The sequence below is a fragment of the Podarcis liolepis genome (assembly GCF_965112155.1).
Source record: "Podarcis liolepis genome assembly, chromosome: 1".
NCBI classification, from domain to species: Eukaryota; Metazoa; Chordata; class Lepidosauria; order Squamata; family Lacertidae; genus Podarcis; species Podarcis liolepis.
In genome coordinates this window covers 134,932,352-134,959,779 of record NC_139554.1, presented here as the reverse complement: position 1 = coordinate 134,959,779, position 27,428 = coordinate 134,932,352, and the positions used below count along the sequence as shown (strand labels likewise).

Here is a 27,428-nt window from a genome sequence, read left to right as displayed (position 1 = left end):
GTCAGTCAACCAGCTACAAATCCACCAAACTGTAACATCATCTAGCCTAGCATTGACTTATCACCATTCCCAGAAGAATGGCTAGATACTTTTGGCACATCCTATCATCTTATTAAGGTAAGATACCAGGCTGTGTACTGCACTTTGCCAATCCAGAGATGATGACCTTGTTCAACAGTGCACTGAGGACTTCTGCTAGGTAAAGTAGAAACCGTCAAGGCATCAGAATGCTCTTCATGACGATGAACCTGTGTGCCATAGAGTCTGGATTGTCCTGGCTGTGTCCAGGAGGCAATTGGAGGGGGGGGGGGAAGAAGGGTACTAGATCCAAAGGCAGATAGGTAGCCGTGTTGGTCTGCCATAGTCAAAAAAAAAAAAAAATCCTTCCTGTAGCACCTTAAAGACCAACTAAGTTAGTTCTTGGTATAAGCTTTCGTGTGCATGCACACTTCTGTGTATCTGAAGAAGTGTGCATGCACACGAAAGCTTATACCAAGAACTAACTTAGTTGGTCTTTAAGGTGCTACAGGAAGGATTTTTTTTTTATTTAGATCCAAAGGGTTCAAGACTGTGGGTAGATGCTCATTCTCACATATCTGATCAGTGCAACTAGGGCTACCAGGATCTTCATGAATACTATGGGTGAAGAGAACAGGACAAAAGATAAAGTGCAAGTGGTACCTTGGTTTATGAACTTAATCCGTTCCGGAAGTCCATTCTTAAACCAAAGCATTCTTAAACCAAGGTGTGCTTTCCCATAGCAGCGGCGGACTCAATTTACAAATGGAACACAAACAGGAAGCAGAACATGTTCTGCTTCCAAGGCAAAGTACACAAACCAAAACACCTACTTCTGGGTTTGCAGCGTTCTTAATCCAAGTTGTTCATAAACTAAGCTGTCCTTGAACCAAGGTACCACTGAATACAAACTCTACTTAGCTTAAAGAAATAATGGTAAATAACACTCCTGATGAGTTCTTCAACCAAATAATGACTTTCCCCACCTTTAGTAAAGGTAAAGGGACCCCTGACTGTTAGGTCCAGTCGCGGACAACTCTGGGGTTGTGGCGCTCATCTCGCTTTATTGGCCAAGGGAGCCGGCGTACAGCTTCCGGGTCATCTGGCCAGCATGACTAAGCCACTTCTAGCGAACCAGAGGAGCACACGGAAACGCCATTTTCCTTCCCACCAGAGTGGTACCTATCTATCTACTTGCATTTTTGTGCTTTCGAACTGCTAGGTTGGCAGGAGGCCAGTTTAGTAGGCAAGTTCAAAGATTTTATATTATAGAAAAAAGTTCCATAGGTTATTGGTCAGCCGGCTTTCATTGCTCAAGCTATCATTTTAGCTTGTTTTTTTATTGTTTCAGATTCTAAGAATAAAATTTGTTCAAAATCACTTAGCCTCCAAGTGACAAGGCTTGAGAGTGGCTCTATTTCATGGGACCAGGGAAGTCTCCTGCGGAAATAAGTACAGGATACCCCCAATTTAGTAGTTAATCTCTACCTGTTGGGGAAGTCTGCATGCCTAAGACATGCTCTCCAAGTGACCCAAGGTAAATCCCAGGAGCCCAAGCCACATTGGAGCATGCCCACTGAAATCACTTATAGCATGAATTCATTAACTCACTGCTGCCATACTCAGTGCTTGCACCCTCACGTCTGGACATCGTTGATTTTAGATCATCTTGCAGCTTGGATTGCAACAGAGTGAAGCCTTCAGCATCTCTAACCTATTTAGAAATGAATATACAAAAATACAATGAAGTCCTAGCTTCATTAACAAGTCCCCTACAGCAACAATGGACGTACATATTCTACTTTATGTTTTCCACAGGAATGAATAACAATGTCTTATTTTTCCGTGTATAACACACCCCGCCCTGTATAACACAACCCCTATTTTTGGGGACTACAATTTTAGACAATGGGGGGAGATGGCCCAGTTGTTGAGCTTTTTGGGGGGTGGGATGCTTACAGCTATTGATGTATTTTGGACGGGGAATGCCGAAAAACACACATGCAGAAGAAGCAACAGTGTCTGCAGGCAAGCCAACAAAAGCCGGCATTTGCACGCCCGACTGCAGCAGCATCAGCCAATCCACAGCAACACTTGCAGCAGACTCCATTCTCCCACCCAATCGCAGCTGACAACCAATTGCCAGTCCCCATAAATCATTTTTAACATTCTTTTACAGTAAAAAACAACCCTCGTCTAATACATGTAAAAGTGTGCTAATTCTTTTAGGGTTACACCTCACAATACATTTTGCACATCTATTATATTAGTTATGAATACTGAATCATAAATATAAATTGCAGCTTATGTTTTAAAAATATTACCAGCACTCAGGAACGAACAAATCCCACACTATTTAGTATTTTGAAGGAAAGCACTGATGTTTAAAGAAACCCACAGCCCCTTCAAGGACACGACTGAGATAGGCGATCTCAGCATCAGTGCTGACGGAACAGGTTTGCCCCCATTCTGGTGCCCACCAAAACACAGCTTTCGTTTTTTTCACTGTTTTACTACCAGACGACAAACCAGGCACAACAAATCCTATCACACTGAATTTTCCACTAAAAGGAGCCCCGTGTATGTATAGGAGGCCATACGCACACTTGAATATATACCACATACAAAAAAAGTTACCGAATTTGATATTAATTGCAGAATATGTTTGGCCACCATGGATTTGCAAATGATACCCTCCTGATCAGGAAGAAGCCCAGCCACTCAGAAGTCTAGGGAAGGGTAATAGTGCAGAGTCTTGCCTTCAGTGTGGTGGGGGAACTGGAAACATTCCTTTTTTAAATATAATTTTTATTAAGTTTCATAACAAACACAAAAATATGCAGAATATACAGAACTATACAGCACCCTTGTCCACATGGCCAAAAACAAAAATAACAAGAGCAAAAGAACAAAGAACATTCCCTGCCCAACTTCTCCTGTGTTTGGTTATCCAGGTTCTGCAGTCCTAGCGGAGGAAAATAAGCCTCCTTTTCTTAGTGTTTATTGTATCTATGCTTGACAGTGGACAACATAGCAGAGATGGAAAAAATATGATGCTAGACAAGTCTGTTTGGGGGAGAAATGGGCCCGCATCATAAGGAAATACTAGGTCAGTAAGTTTCTCCAGCATCCCTGAGCATTCCGGGGCTCTGAACAGATGGGAGAGAATCACTGGCCTTTCCTTGTGGGAAAATGCTGAGAGCAAGTTTCTTTCCCAAGTCATGCTTAGTTTTAAATCACTAATATATCCTTGGCTTCCTTGGTCACTCAACCACTTAGAGCAGGCATCCCCAAACTCGGCCCTCCAGCTGTTTTGGGACTGCAACTCCCATCATGCCTAGCTAACAGGACCAGTGGTCAGGGATGATGGGAATCGTAGTTCCAAAACAACTGGAGGGCTGAGTTTGGGGATGCCTGCCTTAGAGCAAGGAAGAGATTTAGCAAGCAGCAGTGAAATGTTTTATTTCCACGCCTTCCTGCTCTTCTACTCCTCCAGGGGAGTACCTTTCAGAAAGGTATAATGACCGCTCATAGGAGACTTGGAGGAGAAAAGGCTCTGCGGACTCCTTCATCCCAGGCAGGAAAGAAAAATCAGAGCAGACACGACTGCCTCCCAGAATTCTATGCTCTCCTGCCTCATCACTGGAGGAGATCATACCCAACCAGTGAATGGATTCCGATCAAAGCAAATGCTATTCACTCTTTTTTTTTTTGCTTGAGAGCAGGGGAAGGCCTTGACTTCAGCTCTGTTTCTGAGCTCCCACTGGTTTGGTCACTGTGGAAAACACAAAGCTGGACCAAATGAAGTGCTGGTTTGCTCTGTCAGGGATGCTCTTGTGACTCACATGCTCTCTCCACTACATCCCTCAATAAAGGTGTGGCTGGTCCTTTTTTGGTTCAAGTGGTGCATCCACCCAGGGGCCATACGTAAGTGGTGGCCAAAAGTGGGCGGTGCCACACACACTCAACATGTGTGCACACACACAGACACATAGCGGACAGTACAGATCAGTTGAGGAGGGTGTGCTATGCCAATGCTAATGCAACAAAGATAATGCAAGAAAGATAGATCAGATGAAGTGTGTGTGTGTGTGTGTGTGTGTGTGTGTGTGTGAGAGAGAGAGAGAGAGAGCGCGCGCACTAGGCAGCAAGGAAAACTTGGTATATTACTTTAGAACTACAAGTTGAACTAAAAGTTGCACAAATATTTTTTCTAAGGATATAATGCAGAGACTCATCCCCCCATACAGTTTTTCTTCAACTGCAACCCTCCTTCCCCTAAGGCTGAGATTCAAAGAACCAGAGAACTAAAGAACAACTGGTGGATAAAAAAAGCTCAAAGATCTAGCACTTAACTGACACTCATGATGTGCAGTGTTTCTTTAAAGCCACAAAGACCATCTATGGGCCAATAAACTATGGTATAAGCCCCCCACGCTCAACAGATGATACCACACTTGTAAAAGATAAAGAAGCTATTAAATTGAACATTACCATAAAGAACATTACCAGCATCTCCTTAACTGCAACTGCCCCATAGCTGCTGAGGTCCTGTCACAAATTCCGCAAAAGCAAATTAGAGCTGAAATTGCAGTATCTCCAAATCTGGGAGAGTTGTGTATAGCTATTAACCGAATGAATGAATGAATGAATGAATGAATGATAATAATAATAATAATAATAATAATAATAATAATAATTTATTTATGCCCTGCCCATCTGGCTGAATTTCCCTAGCCAGAAGACCTGGTGGGATACCTGCGGAAGTTTTCAAAGTGGGCGGATTTGAACTTACATAACAACTTCACAAGGTCATCGAAAAAATCTGGGAGAGAAGATCCTGGCAGACTTTAGGGATGCCTAAATTACCAACCTTTTAAAAAGAAGATGATAGAACAGATTGTGGAAACTATCAAGGCATCTCTTTATTAGCTGCGGCTGGCAAAATTATTGCAAGGATCTTAGTCTCCTAACTATATCCAAGGCTACACTTCCTGAATCCCAAAATGGTTTTCAACCCTCTAGCGTGACAGTAGACATGATTTTAACTGCTCGACAGCTTCTAGAAAAATGCAGAGCGCAAAACCAACCTCTTTATATGGCGTTTATTGACCTAAGGCCTTCCAACACTGTAAATCATAATGCCCTGTGGACTGTCCTGAAAATTGGCTGCCCAGATAAATTTGTGAACATCCTTCAGCTCCTCCATGATAATATGACAGCAAAATCGCAGATAGCAATGGCTCTCAAAGTGAACCATTCACAGTGGGATCAGGTGTTAAACGGGGTTGTTTATTGCACCAACTTTATTCAATATTCTCATGGCCATGATCCTACACATTGTCGAAATGAAACTCCCCACCGGGGTAGAAATCATATATCAAACAGATGGAAAGCTCTTTAATCTGAGTAGGCTGAAAACAGAGAGTAAGGTTACCATAACTTCCGTCATGGAGCTTCAATATGCTGATGACAACGTAGTGTATGCACACTCAGATAATGACCTCCGAACCATCCTAAATATCTTCGCAGAGGCTTATGAAAAGCTTGGCCTATTGCTCAAAATCCAAAAAACCAAAGTGCTGCACCAACAAGCACAAAAGAACCCCTCTGAAGCGCCACAAATCTAACTCAATGATGTAATGTTGGAAAGTGTCAATTACTTCTCCTACCTGTGAAGTTATATTTCCACAAGGGCCGATACTGATGCTAAAATCCAGCATTGCCTGAGCTCTGCGAGTGCAGCTTTCTCCTGATTGAAGTGCAGAGTGTTTGAGGACTGGGACATTCACAGGGAAACCAAAATGCTTGTTTACAAAGCTATACCTTACTGTAGGCTTGTTAAACTTGAAGCACTTATAAATGCCATCTCCAACTCCTTGAAAGATTCCATTAACCGTGTCTCTGAATTTTTTTACATATCACTTGGGAAGACAGGCGAACTAATGCTGGAAGAAGCAAATATCACCAGCGTTGAAGCAATGATTCTTCAACATCAACATGTTGTGTGGATGCCAGATGTCTTCCAAAGCAACTACTCTATTCCAAACTTAAAAATGGAAAGTGTAATGCTGGTGGCCAACAAAAGAGGTTTAAAGACTCTCTCAAGGCAAATCTAAAAAAATGTAGTATAAACACCAACAATTGGGAAACGCTGGCCTGCGAGCGCTCCAACTGGAGAACAGCCTTACCAAGATGTCATGGACTTTGAAGATACTTGAACTCAGGATGAAAGGGAGAAACGCGCTAAGAGGAAGGCATGCTTGGCAAACCCCTCACCATGATCAACTCCCGCCCAGAAACCTTTGTCCCCATTGTGGTCACTTGCGGACTCACTGTTAAGACCATGTTCATGGAAGACAATCTTACTCAGCTACAAGTGATCGCCAAAGAAGAAGTTATCACCCCTTCTCTGCTCAAACGCTCAATCTGATGATTGGAGGGAGTTGATTTGCGTCCCTCCTACCCCTGCATTGTGTCTACTTCAGTTTTTGTCTTTGGTCACCAGGATTTGGTAGGATCTTGGAGGATCTAGATGAGACCTCTGAACTGCCACCATTACATTAAGGACTGAAAAAAGTGGTCTTATGTTAAAATACGATACTAAAATATTTCTCACAGTGGGTTAGATCTCTCTAAGAATAAGTCCAATCCATTGCTCACTTCAAAGCAACCACATTTACTTTTCAAAAAGCTAGTCACTTACATACAATTATTAAAGGGCACTGCAACGTTGACCATAATTACCTTTACTTTACTGCCTGGAGTTCATGATGAAATGATCAAATCTGGCTACTATGACACGGTACCTATTATTCTTTACTCCTCTTGTTTCCATGGGAACGGCTGAAGGCACATGACTCAGCAATAAAATAATGTGTGTTTAAAGAATAATCACTTACTGAAATATTTTCTTGCGCACCATTGTAGTCAGTTGCTTCTGGGATTGCCGAGGCTGCAATGTGGAGACTGGAATGTTGAGACTGAAGGAGATATGCTGTAGTATCGTCACTGCCATTAGAATAGGAAATTGGGCACTCCGACAACCCTGCAATGTCTCCCTGTAGGACTGAGGAATCTGAACACAGGCTTGCAGAGCCATCAACTTCTGAAAAGGGTGTTAAAGGAAGACTTATTTGGAGCTCCAAGCTGTTATTCTCTTTTCGCATCATCTCAGGTGAGTCCCATGAAGTCTTATCTATGACCCTGCTTTCAAAGTTTTCTGATATCTTTTGACTCAATTGTGTGCTTTGAAAAACATGATTAAGTTGCAACATTTGTTGAAAAACTGATTGTGGATCTTGATGTTCTTTAACAGTATTTGTTACTCCTGTTCCATGAACCAGAACCATCCCTTGAAGATGTGTATCCTGAATATTAAGATTTTTACTGGAAGACTTCAGATTAGTCACAGTAATATATTTTTCCTGCAAAGAAACACAAACATTTAGTAACCTGCCATAACATGAAACCACTGAACCTTAAGGCTGAGACAAAACAGAGGGAGGGTGTTTCTCGCAAACATTTTTGCTGCTAATAAAAGTCCATCCTTTTCATCTGCTGGGGGGCATGCTCTAAGCGGGTTAAAAACATTTGCAGGAGAGCTGCATACCTCCCAACACACATCCCATCAGTGAACCCTTCCCTAGCATTTAGGTACTGGCAATAGCACTCCAAACTGAGCCTCTTTGCAGCTTTGCTCAGCTGTTCCTTCTGCATTAGCTTTAGTCCAGACTATTATTATTATATATTAAATTATTTGCCCTTCACCCAACTATCATAGGGTGGTTTCCACTATAAAACCACAAAAATATATACCATAATAACAAACAAACAAAATAGCCCCCCCCCGGTTAAAAAGGCCATAGATTGTTTAATTATTCAAAGCCCTGGGAGAAGAGCCACTGCAGAAAAGACAAATTCTTGTGTTGCTGCCTTCCTCCCTGCTCACTTATTGAAAACAGGCTTTGAATGTTAACTGCTTACATTTCTGGGCAGCATGAGTGCACCCTGAAACAGACGTTGGCGGCAAGGGCTGGACCGGTGGGGTGAACTCCCCCTACCCCCAGCCCGTGCACAACAGGCGACAGAGTCACATGTTATGCCCCTGCTAATCAGTACCTTGCTATCTACGTGGGGCTACCTTTGAAGGTGACCCGGAAACTACAACTAATCCAGAATGCAGCAGCCAGACTGATGACTGGGAACGGCCGCCGAGACCATATAACACCGGTCTTGAAAGACCTACATTGGCTCCCAGTACGTTTCCGAGCACAATTCAAAGTGTTGGTGCTGACCTTTAAAGCCCTAAACGGCCTCGGTCCAGTATACCTGAAGGAGCGTCTCCACCTCCATCGTTCTGCCCGGACACTGAGGTCCAGCGCCGAGGGCCTTCTGGCGGTTCCCTCACTGCGAGAAGCCAAGTTACAGGGAACCAGGCAGAGGGCCTTCTCGGTAGTGGCGCCCTCCCTGTGGAACGCCCTCCCACCAGATGTCAAAGAGAACAACAACTACCAGACTTTTAGAAGACATCTGAAGGCAGCCCTGTTTAGGGAAGCTTTTAATGTTTGATGTATCATAGTATTTTAATATTCTTTTGGAAGCCACCCAGAGTGGCTGGGGAAACCCAGCCAGATGGGCGGGGTATAAATAATAAATTATTATTATTATTATTATTATTATTATTATTATTATTATTATTATTATTATTATCCCACTTTGTTTTTGCACACACAGGCAAGAAGAGTATCTCCAATGGTATATTTCTATTTTCCCCAGGTTTGCAGAAGGTTCTCCCATCTGATTTCCACTATTTCTCCCTCTTGGATGGTGGGCTCAGCCTGAATTATTACTGCTCACCAAAGACCTAGTTAGGAAGATGGGAACAGCAGCATGGACTCCAATGTACCCTGGCTTGTGTGTTCAGCTAAGAGACCAGGAGGTCCTGCTCAAGACATGTCAGCCCTGCTCTTTAGGAGGACAAAACAGAACAACTTAAAATTGCTTATCTGGAGGAAACCAATAATTTATTGACGGTGACACATCTGGACATCTCTTAACCAGACTCATTTTAATATCCTGATTATTAATTTCAACCATTATTTGGGTATTTATAATATTATGGTTGGCACATACCATTTCATCTCTGTAAGAAAATTCCACTGATCCTGAGGGCTTGTTATCTTCTCCCCCTTCCTCAATTTCTTCAGAAGAAACGTAGGGAACGGGTTCTGGCACCAGCTCACCAAGTTTAAGTTTCTTATTATCATTATCTTGACCCTTTTCCCTGTAGGATTTCAACTGTGAGTGAAAATTTTTTTTCTCAGATCTCACTGTTTCCAGTTCTTCTGTCATTTTCTCAATCTGAGATTTGAGTTCTGCAGCAGCAGTTTGAAGTTCACTAATCTCCCTCTGATAAGTGGCCTCTTTGTCATGCAGTGTTTGTGCCAAGACATGTCGTTCATTTTCAAGCAGCAGCACCTTTCCTCGTATGTTCTCTGCTTCAACTACCAGCTCTGTTTTCTGCTCTGACACTGCTTGGAACTGTTTTTCTGTCTCTGTAAGCTTTATTTCGCTGTCTCGCAGCTTATCTTTAAGTTCCTGAATGCAAGCAGCAGTCACAGTCATGTCACTTTCTTTTTCAGCTAAGCACATGTTCAGGAGCTTATGTTCTTCCTGTAATTCTTTATACTGTAGCTGTAAAGCGGCTAGCTCAGTGAAGTGATGCCTAGAGGACTCTTGAACATTTTGTTCTAGGTTTTTTATCTTTGCTTGAAACTGACATTCTTTTTCTTCAAGCAGCTGTTGCCAGGTTTCTCTGTCTGCCAAAAGACTTTCTAGTTGTTCCAGAATCTGTTTCTGGCTGGAATTAAGTAACAGACAGCTGTCACCCTCATCTCTGCTCTCCAGATGATGTGGTGATCCTTTCTTCAATTTATTATGAAGGTTCTCCTCCTGCTCTTCTAGAGCAACATTATTAAAATTGCCTGGGCTATCACGAATTTCATGAAGAGTCAATTCATTTTGAAGCTTCTCAATTACTTTGTACAGCTGCTCTATTTCTTCTGTTTTATCCTTTAGCAATTGTTCCTTGTCATCATGAAGATGCTCTATAACAGACTTCAAGTCTTCAATTTCAAGTACCTGTGATGGAAATATAATAATTTCATAAAACTTTATCACTAATGATTCCATTTCCTTTGAGCCTACGGCCTAGCTAAACTGAATAGGCCTGGGCCTGTCTACTTTTTTTACATAACTAGTATTGCACATAGTAAATGCCCATTCCAGAATGCTGAAAAGAATAAACTGTTAGAATCTATGGTGGCCACTGTATGCATGAAAAGAGAATGGGAAAGGTACAGCAATTATCATTAATTTTGCATTATACAGAAAGATGAAAGAGGATATTGGGAGACATTTAATGAATAGGGAAATTAACCAAAGTCTTAATAATGAAAGACACTTAAAATGGTTCTATGTAATCACATGATATTATTATGATGGCTGATCCTAAGAACTAAATGATTTTGATTGGTAACAAATGAACAAGTTGATATGCTTGAGATCCAATACCACCCAGAGATAGCCATCTTTCTTGGGCACAGTAAAGAAGAATAAATGTTAGAACAGAGATCCCTGAGTGGAACTAGCTCCACTGCTTCAATGTCCTGGAACTGTTGGGTTGCTTGCTTCACACCAGCCTTCTTTACTGGATTCTTGAAAATGGGAGACAGGAAACATATGTGGGGGGAACCTCAGATAACTCAAGGTGAAGTGCATGAAAGACCATCCTATGGCAGGGTGGCAGCAGGATTGCAGAAGGAAAGAAGCAAATCTAGAAGCAGACTGCTGTTGCCCTTGTCCTCCACCTCATAACCAATTTCAGGAGGGACGTTGGACCAAAACTCTCTCTCCCTACCACCAGGCCTAGGAACCCAAAAGGACCGCGAAGGATGAAAGGAACTCTGTTCTGCTTTTTAATAGGCATACTTATTTTTGGCTTATACTAGGATAGGACATCCTTCACAGCTTCATCACCAAATAGTTTGCCCCCAACACATGGCTCCGTGACCAAATTGGAACAAGAAAGCACATCTGTCTCTCAGTGGTGAAACTAAAGAGAGTGGCGAACAAAGGAACTGGCTACCAGGGATCTAGAAGAGAACTGAACAACATATAATGCATCATCTGCCAATAAGGCTAGAGCCCAGGATACCCTGAGCAGGGTCTTTGTAAGTCTGTTGGTATCTTGAGTATAAAAAGATTGGTTCAGTATAGGAATTCATTAGAGCCCCACATACTTTCCAGTAACATGGAAAATAATGGGAGAATAAACTACACAGATATAAATAATGTGGGGGTGGGTGAGGATCAGATGAATAGCCATTATGTATTACTGGAGAGCATAAAAATGCCAAGAATTTGAGAGGAATTTATATTCAACACAAAATGGCCCAAGGAGCCTGTTGCAACTATACAACCATTTTCCAGCACCTGCAGTAATCGTATGAAACTCACAGCATTGAACTGGGAATTCAATGCAGCTAGCAAGTGCTATTGTCAGGGACTGGACTGAAAGGGAGGAGGAATGGTGGAGATCACCCCCCCCCCCCCGGTTCTCCTGACGCTCCTAGAGAAGAGGAAGGGAGTATTGAATTACAGCAGTGGCTTGACAAAGGTCACAGCACAAAGAAAGATGAACAGAAAAGTTGGGAGGTGTTGGGAGAGGGGAGAGCCAGACCCAGGGGAGCCAACTGACACGTTATCACTGGAAAGTATTTGACCCCCCTTCTCCTAAACTCTTCGTTCATTGAGGGTGCTAGAGCAATTAGCCCTTGCAGAGACAATTAGCCCTTGGTGGCCACCATAAGGGGAAGTGCTGTTGCTAGGAAGGGAGGAGCTCAGTTGCAACAATGCCATTATGGGAGACTGACTGGATTTCTTTGCTTCTCACCATGATGATTGAATAAACTCATTACTAAGAACTCTCTTTGTTTTTTCCTGCTTCAAGCTGCCGCCGGGGGAGGGATAGAATTTCCCGAGCCTGACAGCTATCCTGCAGCTTTCTTTCAAAAACATTGTAAGATTTCAAATACCACAAAGGTTAAAGGGGCGGGGGGGGGGGGAGAGAGAAATCAGTAGAGGTAACTATTCATTTATAACCTACATTCTTAAAATAGATTTTTGAACTTCTATTATAGTTTCAACCCGGAAACAGTCAATATGAGGATCAAGATTTTTAAAAATCAATTGGCCCTTGTATTATTCTCATTGCAACTTACATTTCTATTTTTTGATAAAAGTTCCTCTTGTGTTTTCGATTGTTCCACTAGTGTATGATCCAAGCTGTCTTCCCTAGGTACTCTGTGCCTGATTTCATCCAATTTGGATTGCAGTGTAGAAATCTGAATTAAATTATCATACTGCTGCTGCTGTAATGCTTCTTTATCCTGTAAATATAAACACAAACATCATATATGTAAGTAATAGTACCTTCAGACTATTTTGATTGCTAACATGTGACAAAGCCTATTATAAATCAATGGCAAGATTAGTTTTTTATCATTTGAATTTACCACAGGCTGTCTTTGCTGTTCTGCAATCTCCATTTATATCACTGGCCCTGAAACAAAAAACGTTACTAATGTTCCAATTCATCCATGGTTTATTTGATGTTAAATCAAAGGAAGTCAAGTATCAGGACCTCTTCCCATGCAAGCCATTTCTTCCAGAAGCCAGAGCAAAGCTGTCACTGCCTCTAGGACTATGAAGGACAGACAAGTCTCCCTAAAACCAGTAAAGCAGGGTAGGACTTCAGTGCACCCCTGCTATTTAGCAACAAGCAGATATTAGGGGCTAGGCACCACTGTACAGGCACAGCCGTGGCTTTGAAAAGTCACTGTGGCAGAGAGCAAAGCAAGGCCAGGGCTGGAAACTTTTGGCTGACCAAAATGTAAGTTGCTTTTAGCACTGCCCATCTGACTGGGCTACCCCAGCCACTCTGGGTGGCTTCCAACAAATATAAAAGCAGAATAGAACATCAAACATTAAAAGCCTCCCTATTGCAGTGGACCACCAGCTCAATTCTGCACAGATGGAGATAGGCCTTCAGGGGACTATAGTAATAGGGAAATGTTGTCACACAGGCCCCCTTCTGCTTGTATGACCTTTGGATACAATATGCCCTTTTGGGGAGAAATAGGTCCCATGAAAGGAGAAAAAGATCAGAAATAGAAGAGGTGGCAAACAGCACAGTAAGCCTTCACAAGATCAAATAATCCTTTACAAAAGAATTAACAATTGTTAAGAAAATGAATCATCAGCTTCTAGAGGGATTTTTTTTTACTTGTCAATCAGTCACAACACAGGTAAAAACCACATTGTTGGGAGGTAGCTAGGATCAATCCAGACTGCCATACCTCTCTAGATCAGACACTGGTAGAAGAAGATAGCCTGAAAATTCAGCCCCAGGCTGAATCAGTGAAGAGGCCAGCAGAGGCAGCAGCAAACCCAGCAGCGGGAACAAATGAAGATAGACAGGACATTTTCACAATCTCCACAGACAGCAAAGAAAGTTGAGAATGAGATTTAAGGTAGGACAGAGAGGGCCATGAGTGGAGCAACCACAGTTGCCACAGCCTTAGAACGCAGTGCCATCTGAAAAGTTGACCCCCAGAGGTCCATGGTGACAATTCCTACCACCTCAGCACATCTCTTCCAGCAGTTAGATTCCACAAATGGCCACTGGGCTAAAGGAAGGAGGCCATACACAAGAGGGTAAATCACTGTGGGGAAAACAGGAAAGGGTTCAGTCACACAACCTGTGAATGAGCAGTGAAAGGTTTAGAACTCGCACTGCAGGCTGGGCCATCCCTCAGGCCTCAGCTATAGTCATGGTGATGAGCCCAAGACACTACTCACCCTCCTCCATCTTCTTAGCATTCTGGCAAGAGGCTAAGACAGGTTTCTTATGGGCACCTAAGAGCCAAGGGCAAGAGCCGAGATTGGTGGCTGTATTTATTTCATCTTCTTCAACCTAGCCTTCAAACTTCACTTGAACAGGATTAAACCAACCAAGCAGATCAGAGACCTGAGAATGCTCAGCCCAGAGGCAGAAAAAAGACACAGACAGGACATGGAAGGTGCATCCCAGTATAGCCAAATATTTCTTTGGAGAAAACATACTTCTTGGTGCAGAATGCCCTAGTGTCTTTAAGACTACAAAATCCCACATCATTAGAAACTCACAACACAAAAATGCCAGCTATCACTCCTATGTAATGCCTAAATTCTTCTTTCTGTTAAAGAGAGTAATTTACATAAATTTACTTGTTTTAGTTCCGCTTCCTTTTTTTCCTTTTTTTGCAGCTCTTGCGTGAGTTTATTGACATTCTCTGCTTCTTCCCTGTTCATAAACTCCAGTTCTCTGACTCGTGATTCCAGCTTTTCTATTTCTTCTTTTTGAACAGCAAGGTTTTTCTGTATCTGCTCTTTATCTAAGAAAAGCATATTATAATCCTCTGTTTTCTCTTTTATTTCATTGTGAAGAGTCTCTACCTATAAGAATGGAAAACAAAAAGATTTCATGCCGTTTGAAAAATAAGCGAATTAATCTAATAGTTAATACACCCCTACCACATTTATGCAAATCATTATAATTTGCTTCAAAGCTCCTATCTGGACAGGGATAGCCTAACTTCTGTTGCCTATGCTCTGGTAACCTCTAGATTAGATTATTGCAATGAGTTGTACACGATGCTGCCTCTGAAGATGGTTCGGAAACTTCAGGTGGTGCAGAATTCAGCAGCCAGGTTGCTCAATGGAGCAAGATGGTTTGAGCATTATCATACCGATCCTGCCCTGACTGCACTGGCTGTCAATCATTTTCTGAGCCCAATGCAAAGTGCTGGTTTTGAACTATAAAGCCTTAAATGGCTCAGGACCGCAAAACCACAAGAACCACCTCTCCTCATATGAAGCGAGTTGGACCCTGTGATCGTCACCTGAAGCCTGTCTTTCTGTGCCCCTTCTATGAGAAGTCCAGAGGGAAGCAACACGAGAACGGGCCTTTTCTGCAATGGCTGCATACTTGTAGAATGCTCTCCCCAGAGAGACTCGCTTGCTGCCTTCATTACATATATTTAGATGCCAGGCAAAAACATTCCTCTTCTTCCAGGCCTTTGGCTAATTAAACAACCTTTGGCTTTTTAAACTGGGTGTGTGTCCTTATTTTGGTTTGTTACTATGGTATGCATTTTTGTGATTTAATATAGTAAACTCCCCTGTGATCCTCAGTTGAAGGGTAGTACAGAAATTTAATAAATAATAATAAACTAAGAATTGCCCCAGTAACTTCTTGCCAATACTGAAAAACAGTATGATGAGCAAAGAATGTATGTGTAAGTTAGTTTCCCTTGTTGCCCGCCCCTCAGATGGACCCGGTTGCACACTTCAGTGGCCTTGAATCCTTGGCCACACCACGACCTTTGTGTTTACTGTGAAGATCTCCTTCCAAGAGAGCTATAGTGATAATTTGCTATACCACCATCATTCCTTCCCTTTAAATGGTGAAGTTAGCAAAGTATTCATTAGCAATCTGTGTGTCATTAGTAGCTTATGGGGATTCAAAATCCATCATGCTAGGATTCCAGAAAGCTCTCTGTTGCTGGGCTTTTGGTCCCTGTAGGAGGCTGACGTCCAAGATATTATGGACACAAGCTTAGTGGGATGTGTGGGGGATATAGTGTGGTGACGCCATGGAGGCTCTTTCCTGCTATGTTTGGATTGGCTCAGTCCATGCATGACAGTGGATGCATTAAGCAGTGTTGCCATGGCTCCAGGGAAAGTGGCTTGGAGATTTATTATGGGATGTACACAGGATGTTGTCTAGGATACATTGACACAGTACATTGACACAAGCTAGCTGCCAGCTTGGTGGGGTCTTAAAGATTGTAATACTTTTTCTGGGTTGGTCTGGTCAATGTAACACTGAAAAATAATCAGCTTTTTCAAAGTTGCCCTAGTTCAGATGATCCATCCTTGAAGAATGTATGTTTTACCTACCTCATACACTCTGGACTGATCAGACATCTGGGATTTTCTTGTCACTTTTAACTGCATTTCAAGTTTATGAATTTCTTCCTGAAATTCATCCCGTTCATGTTCCCGTTCCACAGCTTGTTTCTGTCAAGAAAATAAGAGTTGTGTTTCCAGATCTTAGAATTTACAAGAACTGTTTAAAGGCTACTGAGACTTTTAACTGAAAGATTTAGTGCTATTTTGTCCAGATTGCAAAGAATGCATTGGTTTCTTACATCCATGAAATCTCGCTGGTTTTTAAGCTGTCTTTCAAGGGCTTGAATCTGTTGCCTCAGGTCAGTAACCTCTAACGACAGGGCTGTTATCTTCTGATTTTTGTTTAGTTGTTCTTCAAGTTCCATCTCCAAGATTTTCATTTGAGAATTCAAGGTGGAACAGTCCTTTTCTACTTGACATTGCAGTTCTAACTTTGCTTTTGCTAGATGTTCGATTTCCTTGAGTAAAACTAATACATAAAAAATAACATTACCAAAGATATGAATATCACACATTATTTTAAAATTAAAAAGGAACAAAATATGACTGATCTTATTCGCTGGAACTCTCCTTGCTTTAGCTCCCTCCTCAGTCCTGCCCATGAGTTGTTTTTTTTTATTTTAAAAAAAAGATATTTATTGAGGGTTTTAAACAAAAAATCACCAAACATATAAGATACCATCACCAAGTTATAACAAACAAAGAAGAACAGAAAAAAACACAAAGATAAACATAGAATAGAAAAAATACAACGAGAACAACTGTCCGTAAATCATATTTCCATAACCTTTTGGACTTCCTCACATCTCCCTTTCCTGCGTTCCCAATTATAAAATTATAAGCAGCAATTTATTACCTTATTTCAATTCTTATTTTGTAATTTTCAAATATTATGTCTCCGACTTCAAATATTTTTATCAAATACTTAACTACTTAATTTAAACATAATATTGCACCAAATTTCATCTTTTTCTTAAACATCACTTATTCTCATATGTCTTTCAACTAAATTGCTGATGCCATGTTGTTTTCTATCCTGCATCTTCTTAGCATTCATACAGTTTATAATGTTTTTGTAAATAGTCCTTAAACTTTTTCCAGTCCTCTTCCACTGTCTCTTCTCCCAGGTCTCGAATTCTGCCAGTCATTTCTGCCAGAGTCCTGCCCATGAGTTTGACCCCAAACTGCGGGAAGCAGTGGAAGACAGGAGTGCCTGGCGTGCTCTGGTCCATGGGGTCTCAAAGAGTCGGACACGACTAAACAACAACAGCCCTGCCCATGGCAAGCTAGAACAAAAGTGCAGAAGTAGTCTTGGCCTGTAAGATGACCTTTGTCAGAAGAGAAGGGTGTCTCTGTTGATTCTCCTTGGTCTCGCAGAAGCTTTCCATAGCATTAACCATGGTATTCTTCTGAGAGGCTATCTGAATTGAAAATGGGGGCGATGCTTTGTGCTGATTCCAGTCCTACTTGGGTGACCGGTGCCAGAAGGTGGTGCTTATGGAGTTTTGCTTGGCCCGATGGGCCTTCTGTGCTTTGGTTTTCTGCCCCATGCTGTTTAACACCTACATGAAACTGCTGAGTGGTCATCTGTAGTTTTGGTATGCATTGTCAGTAATATGCTTATGACTCATGGCTCTTTTTCTCCCTTGCATCTGCAGGTGTGGCAGTGGATGTACAAAACCAGTGTCTGGCCTCACTAATGGACTGGATGAGAACTAATAAACTGAAGCTTAAAACTAGATAAGAATACAACACTATGGGTGGGTGGTTCCCTATATTGGATGGGTGGGACATGGCCTGTTCCAGATACAATTACACTCCCTCTGAAGGTGTGCAGACTGGGGGTATGTTCTGGATCCATCAAGGTTCAATTGGCCTTAGTGGTGCGACCTGTTTTCCATCAGCTTCATTTGGTGACCTAGCTATACCCTTAACTTTGGTTGTCTATGCTCTGGAAACCACTGAATCAGATTACTGCAATGTGTTATATGGGGGGCTGACTTTGAAGACTGTTCAGAAACTGCAGCTGGTGTATAATTCAGTAGCATAACTGAGCATCACATAAAACTGATTCTGGCATGGCTGCACTGGCTAACAATTAGTTTCTGAGCCCTATTCAAAGTGTGGGTTTTGACTCATAAACCCGTTTGCAGCTCAGGACCACAATACCAGAACTGCCTCACTCCACTCTGTATTCTTCACCCGAGGCCCTCCAAAGGACATGCAAAGGGTGGCAACACAAAACTGCACCTTCTCAGTGGTGGCTCTCCGTTTAGGGAATGCTTTCACCAAGGAAGCACACCAGGCACCAGGAGAAAACCGTACTTATTTACCAAGGTCTCTGGATCTTAGTTTTCTGCTTATCATATAGATGACCTCTCCTTGTCTTGTGCTGTGTTTCAACCCAACAGAAATCTGTTACCTATTGCATTTTGTTCTGTGCTTTTGGCTGTAAGCTGCTTTGAGGCAGAAGGTGAAAACAGGGTATAAATTTCTTAAATAAATAATACCAACTTTTGCTTTACATACTTAAAAACTGCAATCCCTTTTAAAATGTTTTAAGTCAGTGGAAATTTTCCACCTAGCGAAATTTTCAAACATTTTAGCAATTCAGGATTTGTGTGTGTTTAATATTTTAATATATCAGTCTATTCCTTACCATCTTCTCTCTCCCCTACATTGGCAGCCAACGCTTTCTTTTGACTTATTAGCAGCTTCTGCTCCTCAAGAGATCTTGCATGTTCCTGAGTTAACTCTTGGAGCTTTGCTTTCAGGTTCTCCAGTTCTGCAACAAGATGGCATTCAGACTCCTCTTTCAGTTTCAAGGCTTCTTCCAAGGCATGTCTTTCTGTTAAATAGCCTTCAATGAGGCCTGAAATCCAAACATTGTATGAAAGCATAATGATCAGGCACTGATGACATTTATGCAAGGTAGGAGTACCTATGTATAACTATACCAACACTGCAAAGAATATATAAATATACCAAAATAGATTAACAGTTACACATCTATTTTCATTGAAAACTTACTATGCAAAGAATAAGATGTTAAAGAACAGAGAAAATAAACCCTAATTTCCCCAAACACAGCTGATTAACTTTCCCGATATATTTTGTTTATACAATATTAAGCTAACTCTGTAGAAGAACAGAGCTTGGCTACTGCTCAGGGTTTGTTTGGGAGAAATGAAGAATCACCTTTGGACACAATAAGCCACACTCTGGCTCCTGTTGTTTGTGTAGTGGCAGTAGAAGGAGTGTGGGAGGAGCGTCACGGAACTTTTGAACAGCATCAACCAACATGCTGCTAATTCACATTAAAACAGTTTGTTTCAAGCTATGGTTATATGTGACATGTGAACCTGGCCAAATTTATGTAAATAGCTCTTCAGGTATGCCAAATTAGTATGTAATATTTTTTTATTGGCTTTGTCCCCACTCCCCCAAACTCTAAATAATGTAAGCAAAATATATGCTATTTAAGTTGTCATGACTTATAGATTTACAGATACTCCAATAAAAATAATTTTACTGCTAGCTGGCAGTAAATCACACGATTCAAAGTTGGAGCTAACTCTTTCTTAGCAAAACCATGATCTCCACAAACTTCACTGAGTGTCAGGCCTAATAAGAACAGTGGCTCATCCCCAGAAGCCTTACCCCATGAATCAGTTGCCAAGACCAAAAGTCCCTGCCTCCCCACCGCCGTCCAAATTCCCTCCTCTCCAGGGCTTTTTCCAAGCAATCAAATCCTGTGCCTGCATGAGGCCAACCTCTCCTCCACCCTTTTCATGCCTCTTCTGGTTCTGGGAGGTGGGGGAGGGAAGCTTGTCGCAGCAGCAGAGGGAGACATGTGTGACTCTTCACCAGCCTGACTCATCTTTGCCTCTTGGCCTCCCTCCTCCCACTCTCCTGCTTCAGTTTCCACCTCCGATTCTGGACTCTTCTCTGCCACCAATTCTCTCAGCTCACTGAGCCCTGTTGCCTCTTCAGCTTCCAGCACCTCCTCCTCCCAGTCTTCTCCCTCTAACCACTCACCTTTGCCCTTCCCTCTGTGAGGGAGCCTTCCCTGACCTGCTGAAAGAGGCAGTTATTAAACCTCTTCTTAAAAAAACATCTTTAGACCAGCCAGTATGGCCAACTATCGCCCAGTCTCAAATCTTCCATTCTTGGGCAAGGTGACTGAGCAGGTGGTTGCTCAACAACTCCAGGCACGCCTGGAGGATGCGGACCATTTGGATCCCTTCCAATTGGGATTCAGGCTTCATCGTGGGACTGAAATTGCCTTGGTTGCGTGGGTCGATGATCTCTGGCAGGCTGGGAATAAAAGCGAAAGCTGTTTCCTAGTTCTGCTGGAACTCTCAGCGGCCTTTGATACCATTGACCATGAGATCACTCGCTCAGGTAGACCTGCCAGGCACCGCGCAAGACGAGCAACACCAGGAGGTTCCTGTGCAGCTTGACGACGCTGCGCTGGCCCCACACACTGTACATCTTGCGCAGCAAGATGCTGACTATGTGCTGTGCCTCCAGCTTGCAATCCATGCCTGATGGGATATCCTTGTAATGGCATGCTGCCCGCCGCCCAAAGCGAACGCAAGAGGGGAGCGGCCCGTACGTGCAAATGCATAGCTCTCCACTCCTCTCTGTCGAAGAGGCAGCTCGACAAGCCTCAACGCCCGCTGCTCTCCATCCCGCCGCTAATTCGTAAGGTTGTGAACATAAGCTGCATTTTAACTTTCACAGTCGGAATTTGGAAAAAAAGTGTGGCTTATATTTGGGTAAATACCATCTATTACATGTTTTCTAGAAAACAAGTACCAGTATATTAAATGAGAGGTAATCCCAGTCAAGTATGCATAGGATTGCAGTCTGTGTGCGTTTTTTGTTCTATATCTATGTGACAGGCTTTCAGATAAGATGGTAGACAGAAAGACAGTAGCAGAAACCGAACTATACACATATACAACCTCAATGGAAACAATTATGGCAACTGGAAAAAGGGTGCCATGATATCTAGAATGTCACTGTGTCTATATGTAGACTTTTGTTTCACCATGTAATTGTGGTCATGCTCATATGCTGAACAGGCTGCTCAGTGCAGGAGAAAATTCCCTGTGCAAACCACCATTTAGAACTGCTTTAGATCCCTGCAAAGTTTTAGTACCACACAATAAATTTTGGTTTTTTATTTCCATACCTCTTGCTTTGTGAAGTTCCAGTACCAGATTATTCTTTGTCTCACTTTCTTCATTAAGACAGTCCATTAGCTTTTGGCGTTCGTGAACCACCTGACATGCTTCCCAGTTCCTACGCTTTAATTCCTCTTCATAGTGAATATTAGTTTTTTGAGTTTCCTCCAGCTTCAAAAAATTAAATGTTTAAGACACTAAATAAAAGGCTAAGCTGTGTTTCTAATATTTTAGACTTCTTATATGATTATTTATTATAGGCTTTGCTAACTAAGTAACCATACAACAAATCATTGTTTGTGTTAAGAAGCTACCTTATCCTTATCCTTATCCTTATCCTATCCTTACCTAACCTTAGGCTACCAAAATCCTCTGGCATAAATTTTCAATCACTATTCTGAACAGTGAAGTATAGCACTTTGGGGGGGGGGGTACTTCACCTGATCATATGGTTGGGACCAAAAGCTGGTATTTAGAAGAAATCCATATGTTGTTTGAAGGCTTTCCCCTTCACGCTATTTTAAATCTCTGACATGTCTACTCATTAAGACGTCTAGTGAATTCAATGGGCTTTACTCCATCCACATGCAGTTTAAAGCACTATCAAACCACTCTTGTTAAGGGTGCTGACCTCACAGAGCTACAGTTCCCAGCACCCATAAACTACAACTCCCAGGATTATCCATGACTGCTAAAGTGGTGCAATAGTGCTATGGTGCAGATGTGACCTTGCACACATTCATCTCTCCATATGGCTGTGTCCCCCTTCCCTGTTCCCAATATATTTGGAGGATTGTAAACACATTGGCAATAAAAACTCGTCCTGTTTTTGCTCAGTAAAGTGCTATCTCTATTCACGGTGTAACAATATTCATTTCCAGACATGAAAGCAATTACTGATTGGGGAGCTGGTGCCCATTCCTTTCTTTCTACTGAATATATTAGAAGATACAGATCCTCAGCAATGCTCAACATCACACTATTAATATATATGATTACAGTTTAAAATTAAGTAAACATTAATATAAGTTTACCTGTTTAGTTGATTCAGCAACCAGCTCTAGAAGCTTTTCCACAGCAATATGCAAACAATGACAAATTTTATGAATCCTCTCTTCATTTTCAAACACCAGGTTTGGGTTTTCAAAAATACTTTCACATAAATGCTCACTCAGTTCAGATACTTCATCAGGCAACGAAGAATCAAAGCTGTGTTCTGGCAGAGTTTGATCAAGAATTCAAGAAATTAAAATGCCACAGGTTTAAAAACAAAAGCAGAGACAACAAAACAACTTGTCATACCAGTGTGATTCCCAAAGTGGGCAGTACTGCCCTCTGGGGAAAGGTGGTGTTACCTATGGGGGCGCTAAGAGTCAAGCAGGTGGGCTCTGGAGGTGAGCCCCTCTGAATGCACTGATCACTTATGTATGATTGACCAGGTTAGAGCCCAGAGCAAAGCACATTCCTTGCTGTCTATTTAAATTTCAGATTGGATGATAAATCCATTTTTAGATACAGTCGTACCTTGGTTGACTAGCAGTCAAACGTTTTGGCTCCCAAATGCTGCAAACCTGGAAGTGAGTGTTCTGGTTTACAAATGTTCTTTTAGAAGCTGAACGCCTGGCAGGGCTCCTGCGGCTTCCGATTGGCAGCAGGAAGCTCCTACAACCAATCAGAAGCCCCGACTTGGAAGTCGAACGTTTTGGAAGTTGAATGGACTTCCGGAACGGATTCTGTTTGGCTTACAAGGTACGACTGTACTGAGGAACTGAGGTAGTGAAGAAAAAACTAATCTGAGCTGAAGCAAAAGTTTAAGAAATTTTACAGTGAGATTTGGTTACAGAAGGAAATTTCTGGTCACCCTCCTACACAATGAGCAGTTGTTAAGAAGCTCCTTGTTGAATTTCCAGCATCACATTTGCTGGAAGGCCATTTTAGTGTGGTCATCCAACTTCTGTTCAAGCAAAGAAATCTACTCCAGATTACTAAACATGGTGATTTAAGACTTCTGCTAAGAGACTTTAAACCTGACATTGAGAAACAGGTATCACTTGATCAATCCCATTCATTGCATTAAAAACAATGTGGTATCTAAGACTCTTGTTAAATGACTATCAGACTTTGGAAAGCTGGTTTCACAGGATCAAGTTCATCAATTTTGTTGAATTAATTAAACTAAATCACTTTAACAGTAGTTTGAATAAACTGATACTCTTGATTTTTTGTGTTACTATCTTCCTTAACTGGATGCGCAAACTGCTATTCTGAATAATGTTTTTTTACAGAGTAGGGTGGGGGCACTGGGGATCAGTTTAGGGAACCGGAGGGGGGGAAGGGTTTGGGAACCATTGTTATATCTAAACAACAATTTCTGCATAATAGAATTATGCAATTGTACTTTGTTATGTTTTTTATATTCTGTTATAAGCCACCCAGAGTGGCTGGGGCAACCCAGACAAATGGGCATGGTATAAATTTTAGATTATTATTAGTAGTATTTACTATCAGGCAGTGCTAAGCATAAAAAATGTTTCTTCATTTCTTCCTATTTGAACATTTACAAAGAACATTCAAATAAAGTGAAACCTCCAGATTATTAATCAGTTTCTATACATGGTGAAGGAGGAACAAAGGAGAATAAAAAGAGTAAAAGTCAGCCCAAGGCTTGATCCCCATCACAACCTGAGTAGAACCAAGAAAAGTAACATCTTAACAGGCTCTCGAAATACTCAAATATGGAAAAGAGGAAGAGATATTGGAAAGACTTATGGCATGATCCATCCAAAGTCAAGCACTTTCAGTAGTAGAGATTAAACACATGCTTAGCTTTCAAGTTACACTACAGGGTCTTGTTTTAATACTGGCTAGAATGTACCATACTTCTGAGAAGCCTTGGAGGAAATGTATTTGAAGACATTGTATTTGAAACCCATGGTAGTTTTAGCTTTCCTCTGCGCACAATTACCTCTACTGCTTTTCTCTATGCCCCATTTCTCCACAGTTTTACGATTTTGTGCAAGTACTATTTCTCCAATTATACTCCGACTCTCTCCTGAATCTCCTGATGCTAGACTCTCATCAAGACAAAGACCGATCTTCTTGTAGATGAGGTCTTCAGTATCTTTTGTAGCCTTCACCATTTTCAGAAGCAATTTCAAAGCATGCTGATAAGACTCTTGCAGCTTTTTCCTAGAATAAAACATACATATTCTGTCTCTGAAATCTGTGCCATAGATTTCCCTCTGTCTGAAAACTAGCACATCTCCTTCAACACTGAACAAAATCTGCCCTCCCAATAATCTGCCTCCTGCACTTTCTATGCGGTCATTGATCCAATGTCTTTCTCAGCAGCTTTGCTGCCACCTTGCCTGCTCTCTGGACTCTTGCCATTACCATTCTCTTGACCCATTCTCCCTATTAACTCCCTATTAACTCTCAGCCTGCCACACACCTTCCATTGGCTATCTTCCTTCATACACTAATGGACCTAAGCAATGTTTAAAACTCCCCAAGTGCATTTAGTGTTTGGGAACCATCCAATCACAATCATGCCAATATTTCTTATCACTTGGTTGCCACCTAACTTCTCCAGCTGATCTGTGAGAAGCGGAGAAACTTCTCTCTTTTCCAGGAAGGTCCAAAGTATAGTTCAGCATCATATGAAAAATGAACGTAAGATTTTAGCTGGAGTTATTTGTATTCAGGGTGGGAGATAGAAGGAATGTACAGTGCATTCCACTTATCCATGAAAGTTTCTTAAATTAAAATGTTACAGAAAAAGGTATTGCGCTCTTGTGCTACATACACCCCCTTAATCATTTTGGTTTCTCTTTTCTGATCCTTCTCCAGCTCTACAGTGTCCTTTTTGAGGTGAGACAACCAGTATTCCAAATTCAGTCACACCATAGATTTGTATGTTATGATATCAACAGTTTTATTTTGAATTCATTTCCTAATGATCTCTCAACCACATAACCAATCTCTCTCTCTCTCTCTCTCTCTCTCTCTCTCTCTCTCTCTCTCTCTCTCAAAATAAGACTCCTTCACCTATTGCACTGAAACAAAAGTATGGTAATAGAGACTTTGGCACCCTGGTTGATAAGCCAGCGTAGAGTAGTGATTAACATCAGACCTGGACCTGGGAGACCAGGCCACAAATCCCCACTTGGGCATGAAGTTCACTGGGTGTTCTTGGGCCAGTTCCTGCCATTCAGCCTAACCTCACAGGCTTGTTGTGGGGGTTAAATAAGGAGAGGAAGAACCATGCACACCACCTTGTGTTCCTGGCATATAAATGCAATAAAAGAATTAAAAAAAAAATACCAAGGATGAGAAAGATATCATTATTTGAGAAGAGGATGGGTAGACATAGGAAAACCTGGAAAAAGATTGGAAAACTGCAGGAGGGTTCAGTCCTTCCCCGATTTTTTGGGAAAAAATGGGGGGAACCCTGGAAAAATGGGTGGGGGGGACTCTGGTTTTTCCAACCCTTCACATCTTTTTGACTTGGTAAAACATCAATGGGAAGCATAGCAAATGTAACACAGAACACAAAACAAAGGGTCAAGATAGCTTTTGTTTTGAAATATATATATATATGCTGGGATAGAATGTGTTTGCAAGACAACTGGAAGGCCATGAAAAACCTAAAGGGACATCAGCTACATTTCTCCCCCGAGTTTTCCAGAGTGCAAAAGTTCTAGGGTCCATCTGCAAATGAAGAAAAAATTCTAATCCCATCTCTGAACAATAAAAGGGGATGTCTTACCATGCCTAGCTGTGGCTTAGTGAGAAGGAGCAAGTATGCAGGGATTCAGAGAGAAAATCTCAGCCACCTCCCTCCTTCCCCCATCTCCCTACTGCCATGCTACCTGGAGATATACCATGCATTAACTTTTCCTCCTCAATTCTGGCATCAACCATCCTCAAACCTTACTCTCCTACACTGCCAAGTTTCAAATCAATTAGCTGAGCCATTTTCAAACTATAAATTGTATAAGCCCCCAATTTCTCATTATAACAGCGGAATGAGATTTAGCCAACTCACTCTTAACAATAAAGTAAATACATCTATCAAATATACTTTCCCCTGTCTCTCTCACTCCTTCCTCTTCCCTCAGGGCTTTTCTGTCCCTAATCACACACTCTTGTCATTTTCCATCTGACCCTCATACTTGAACCTCACTCTATCCAACATTCCCACTCAAACCCTCCCCTCCACTCAACCTTCTTTTACAAGTTAATCTTCAGCATGTGTGAAGCACACATTCATAAATCCCACTGACTTGACTAACATTGGTCACAAAACTACATTTTTTAAACTACAACCAAAAGCCACATACACAACACTTCCCTTGAATTAGCATAACAAATCACACAACAGCACAAATGGACATTTTCCCCCAGAACAAACTCCCTTCAAATTCTATCAGGGAAAAACACAAAAGCAGCTGTCAACATGCCAGAATCACTTGTCTAATGTCAATCTTGTTCAGAATAAGCCACTTCTTATTCTCTAATACTTCTTATTAGCATTATCTGCTTCAATGGTATTCTCTTTTCTGAACCTTAATTTATACTGCTTGCCTAATTTATATAAAAACCAAAAAATATTTTGAATATCATGAACTAACCTTTCATTAGTACAAATCTCCATATCAGATCTCAGTAAGGCCATTAGAGTCTCTCCTTCCTGATTCTCTCTGTCACGTTGCTGGAGGTTTCTCAGTTCAGCATTAGCATCTTCTAGTTCTAAGAATTTGACTTTCTCCTCCATCTGTAGAAAATGTAACAGTGAGCTAAAAGGTTTTGCAAAAGCAGCATATAGAAAATTCATTTTTTAATATGCTAAATACTACAATGTAACTTTTATTGCACTTTAATGGCTAAGTTCATTGTTAAAACTGTAGCAGGCGCATGGTTCCCACAGAGACCATGAAGTCCTGAATCACTCTCAAGATTGAATGTTGAATTCCCTCCCTCCATAAACAAAAGCCTGGGAGACCCCAGTATCACTGTGAATACAATCCAGGATAGCCCAGGATGACAGTGGACAGCAGGATGGACAGTACTGCATGTGAAATACTGTAACTGATCTTCCTCCTGTTTAAAGAAGATTTGACAGCAACGACTGCCATACAC

General features: G+C 41.6%; 1 protein-coding gene and 1 long non-coding RNA gene across 3 annotated transcripts in view; one reads left to right on the top strand and one right to left on the bottom strand.

The window, feature by feature from the left end:
* Positions 1 to 27,428, bottom strand: part of PCNT (pericentrin) — an 80,430-nt gene that overhangs the window by 26,095 nt on the left and 26,907 nt on the right. For both annotated transcript variants that reach the window (XR_014518536.1, XM_083471475.1), the window contains exons 15-26: positions 26,921 to 27,063; positions 24,253 to 24,476; positions 22,322 to 22,503; positions 21,296 to 21,458; positions 18,755 to 18,967; positions 16,335 to 16,564; positions 16,084 to 16,203; positions 14,350 to 14,577; positions 12,303 to 12,470; positions 9,154 to 10,161; positions 6,921 to 7,445; positions 1,630 to 1,732 (exon numbers count right to left, since the gene is read on the bottom strand). Coding sequence is in view for 1 of the 2 variants with exons in the window: in XM_083471475.1 (XP_083327601.1) it covers positions 1,630 to 1,732; positions 6,921 to 7,445; positions 9,154 to 10,161; positions 12,303 to 12,470; positions 14,350 to 14,577; positions 16,084 to 16,203; positions 16,335 to 16,564; positions 18,755 to 18,967; positions 21,296 to 21,458; positions 22,322 to 22,503; positions 24,253 to 24,476; positions 26,921 to 27,063 (3,307 nt within the window). In the remaining variant the exon portion in view is untranslated. The remainder of the gene's footprint in view (positions 1 to 1,629; positions 1,733 to 6,920; positions 7,446 to 9,153; positions 10,162 to 12,302; positions 12,471 to 14,349; positions 14,578 to 16,083; positions 16,204 to 16,334; positions 16,565 to 18,754; positions 18,968 to 21,295; positions 21,459 to 22,321; positions 22,504 to 24,252; positions 24,477 to 26,920; positions 27,064 to 27,428) is intronic.
* LOC310693608 lies at positions 7,117 to 9,113 on the top strand. Its single transcript, XR_014519270.1, has 2 exons — positions 7,117 to 7,195; positions 8,797 to 9,113. It is a non-coding gene; the product is annotated as an uncharacterized lncRNA (long non-coding RNA).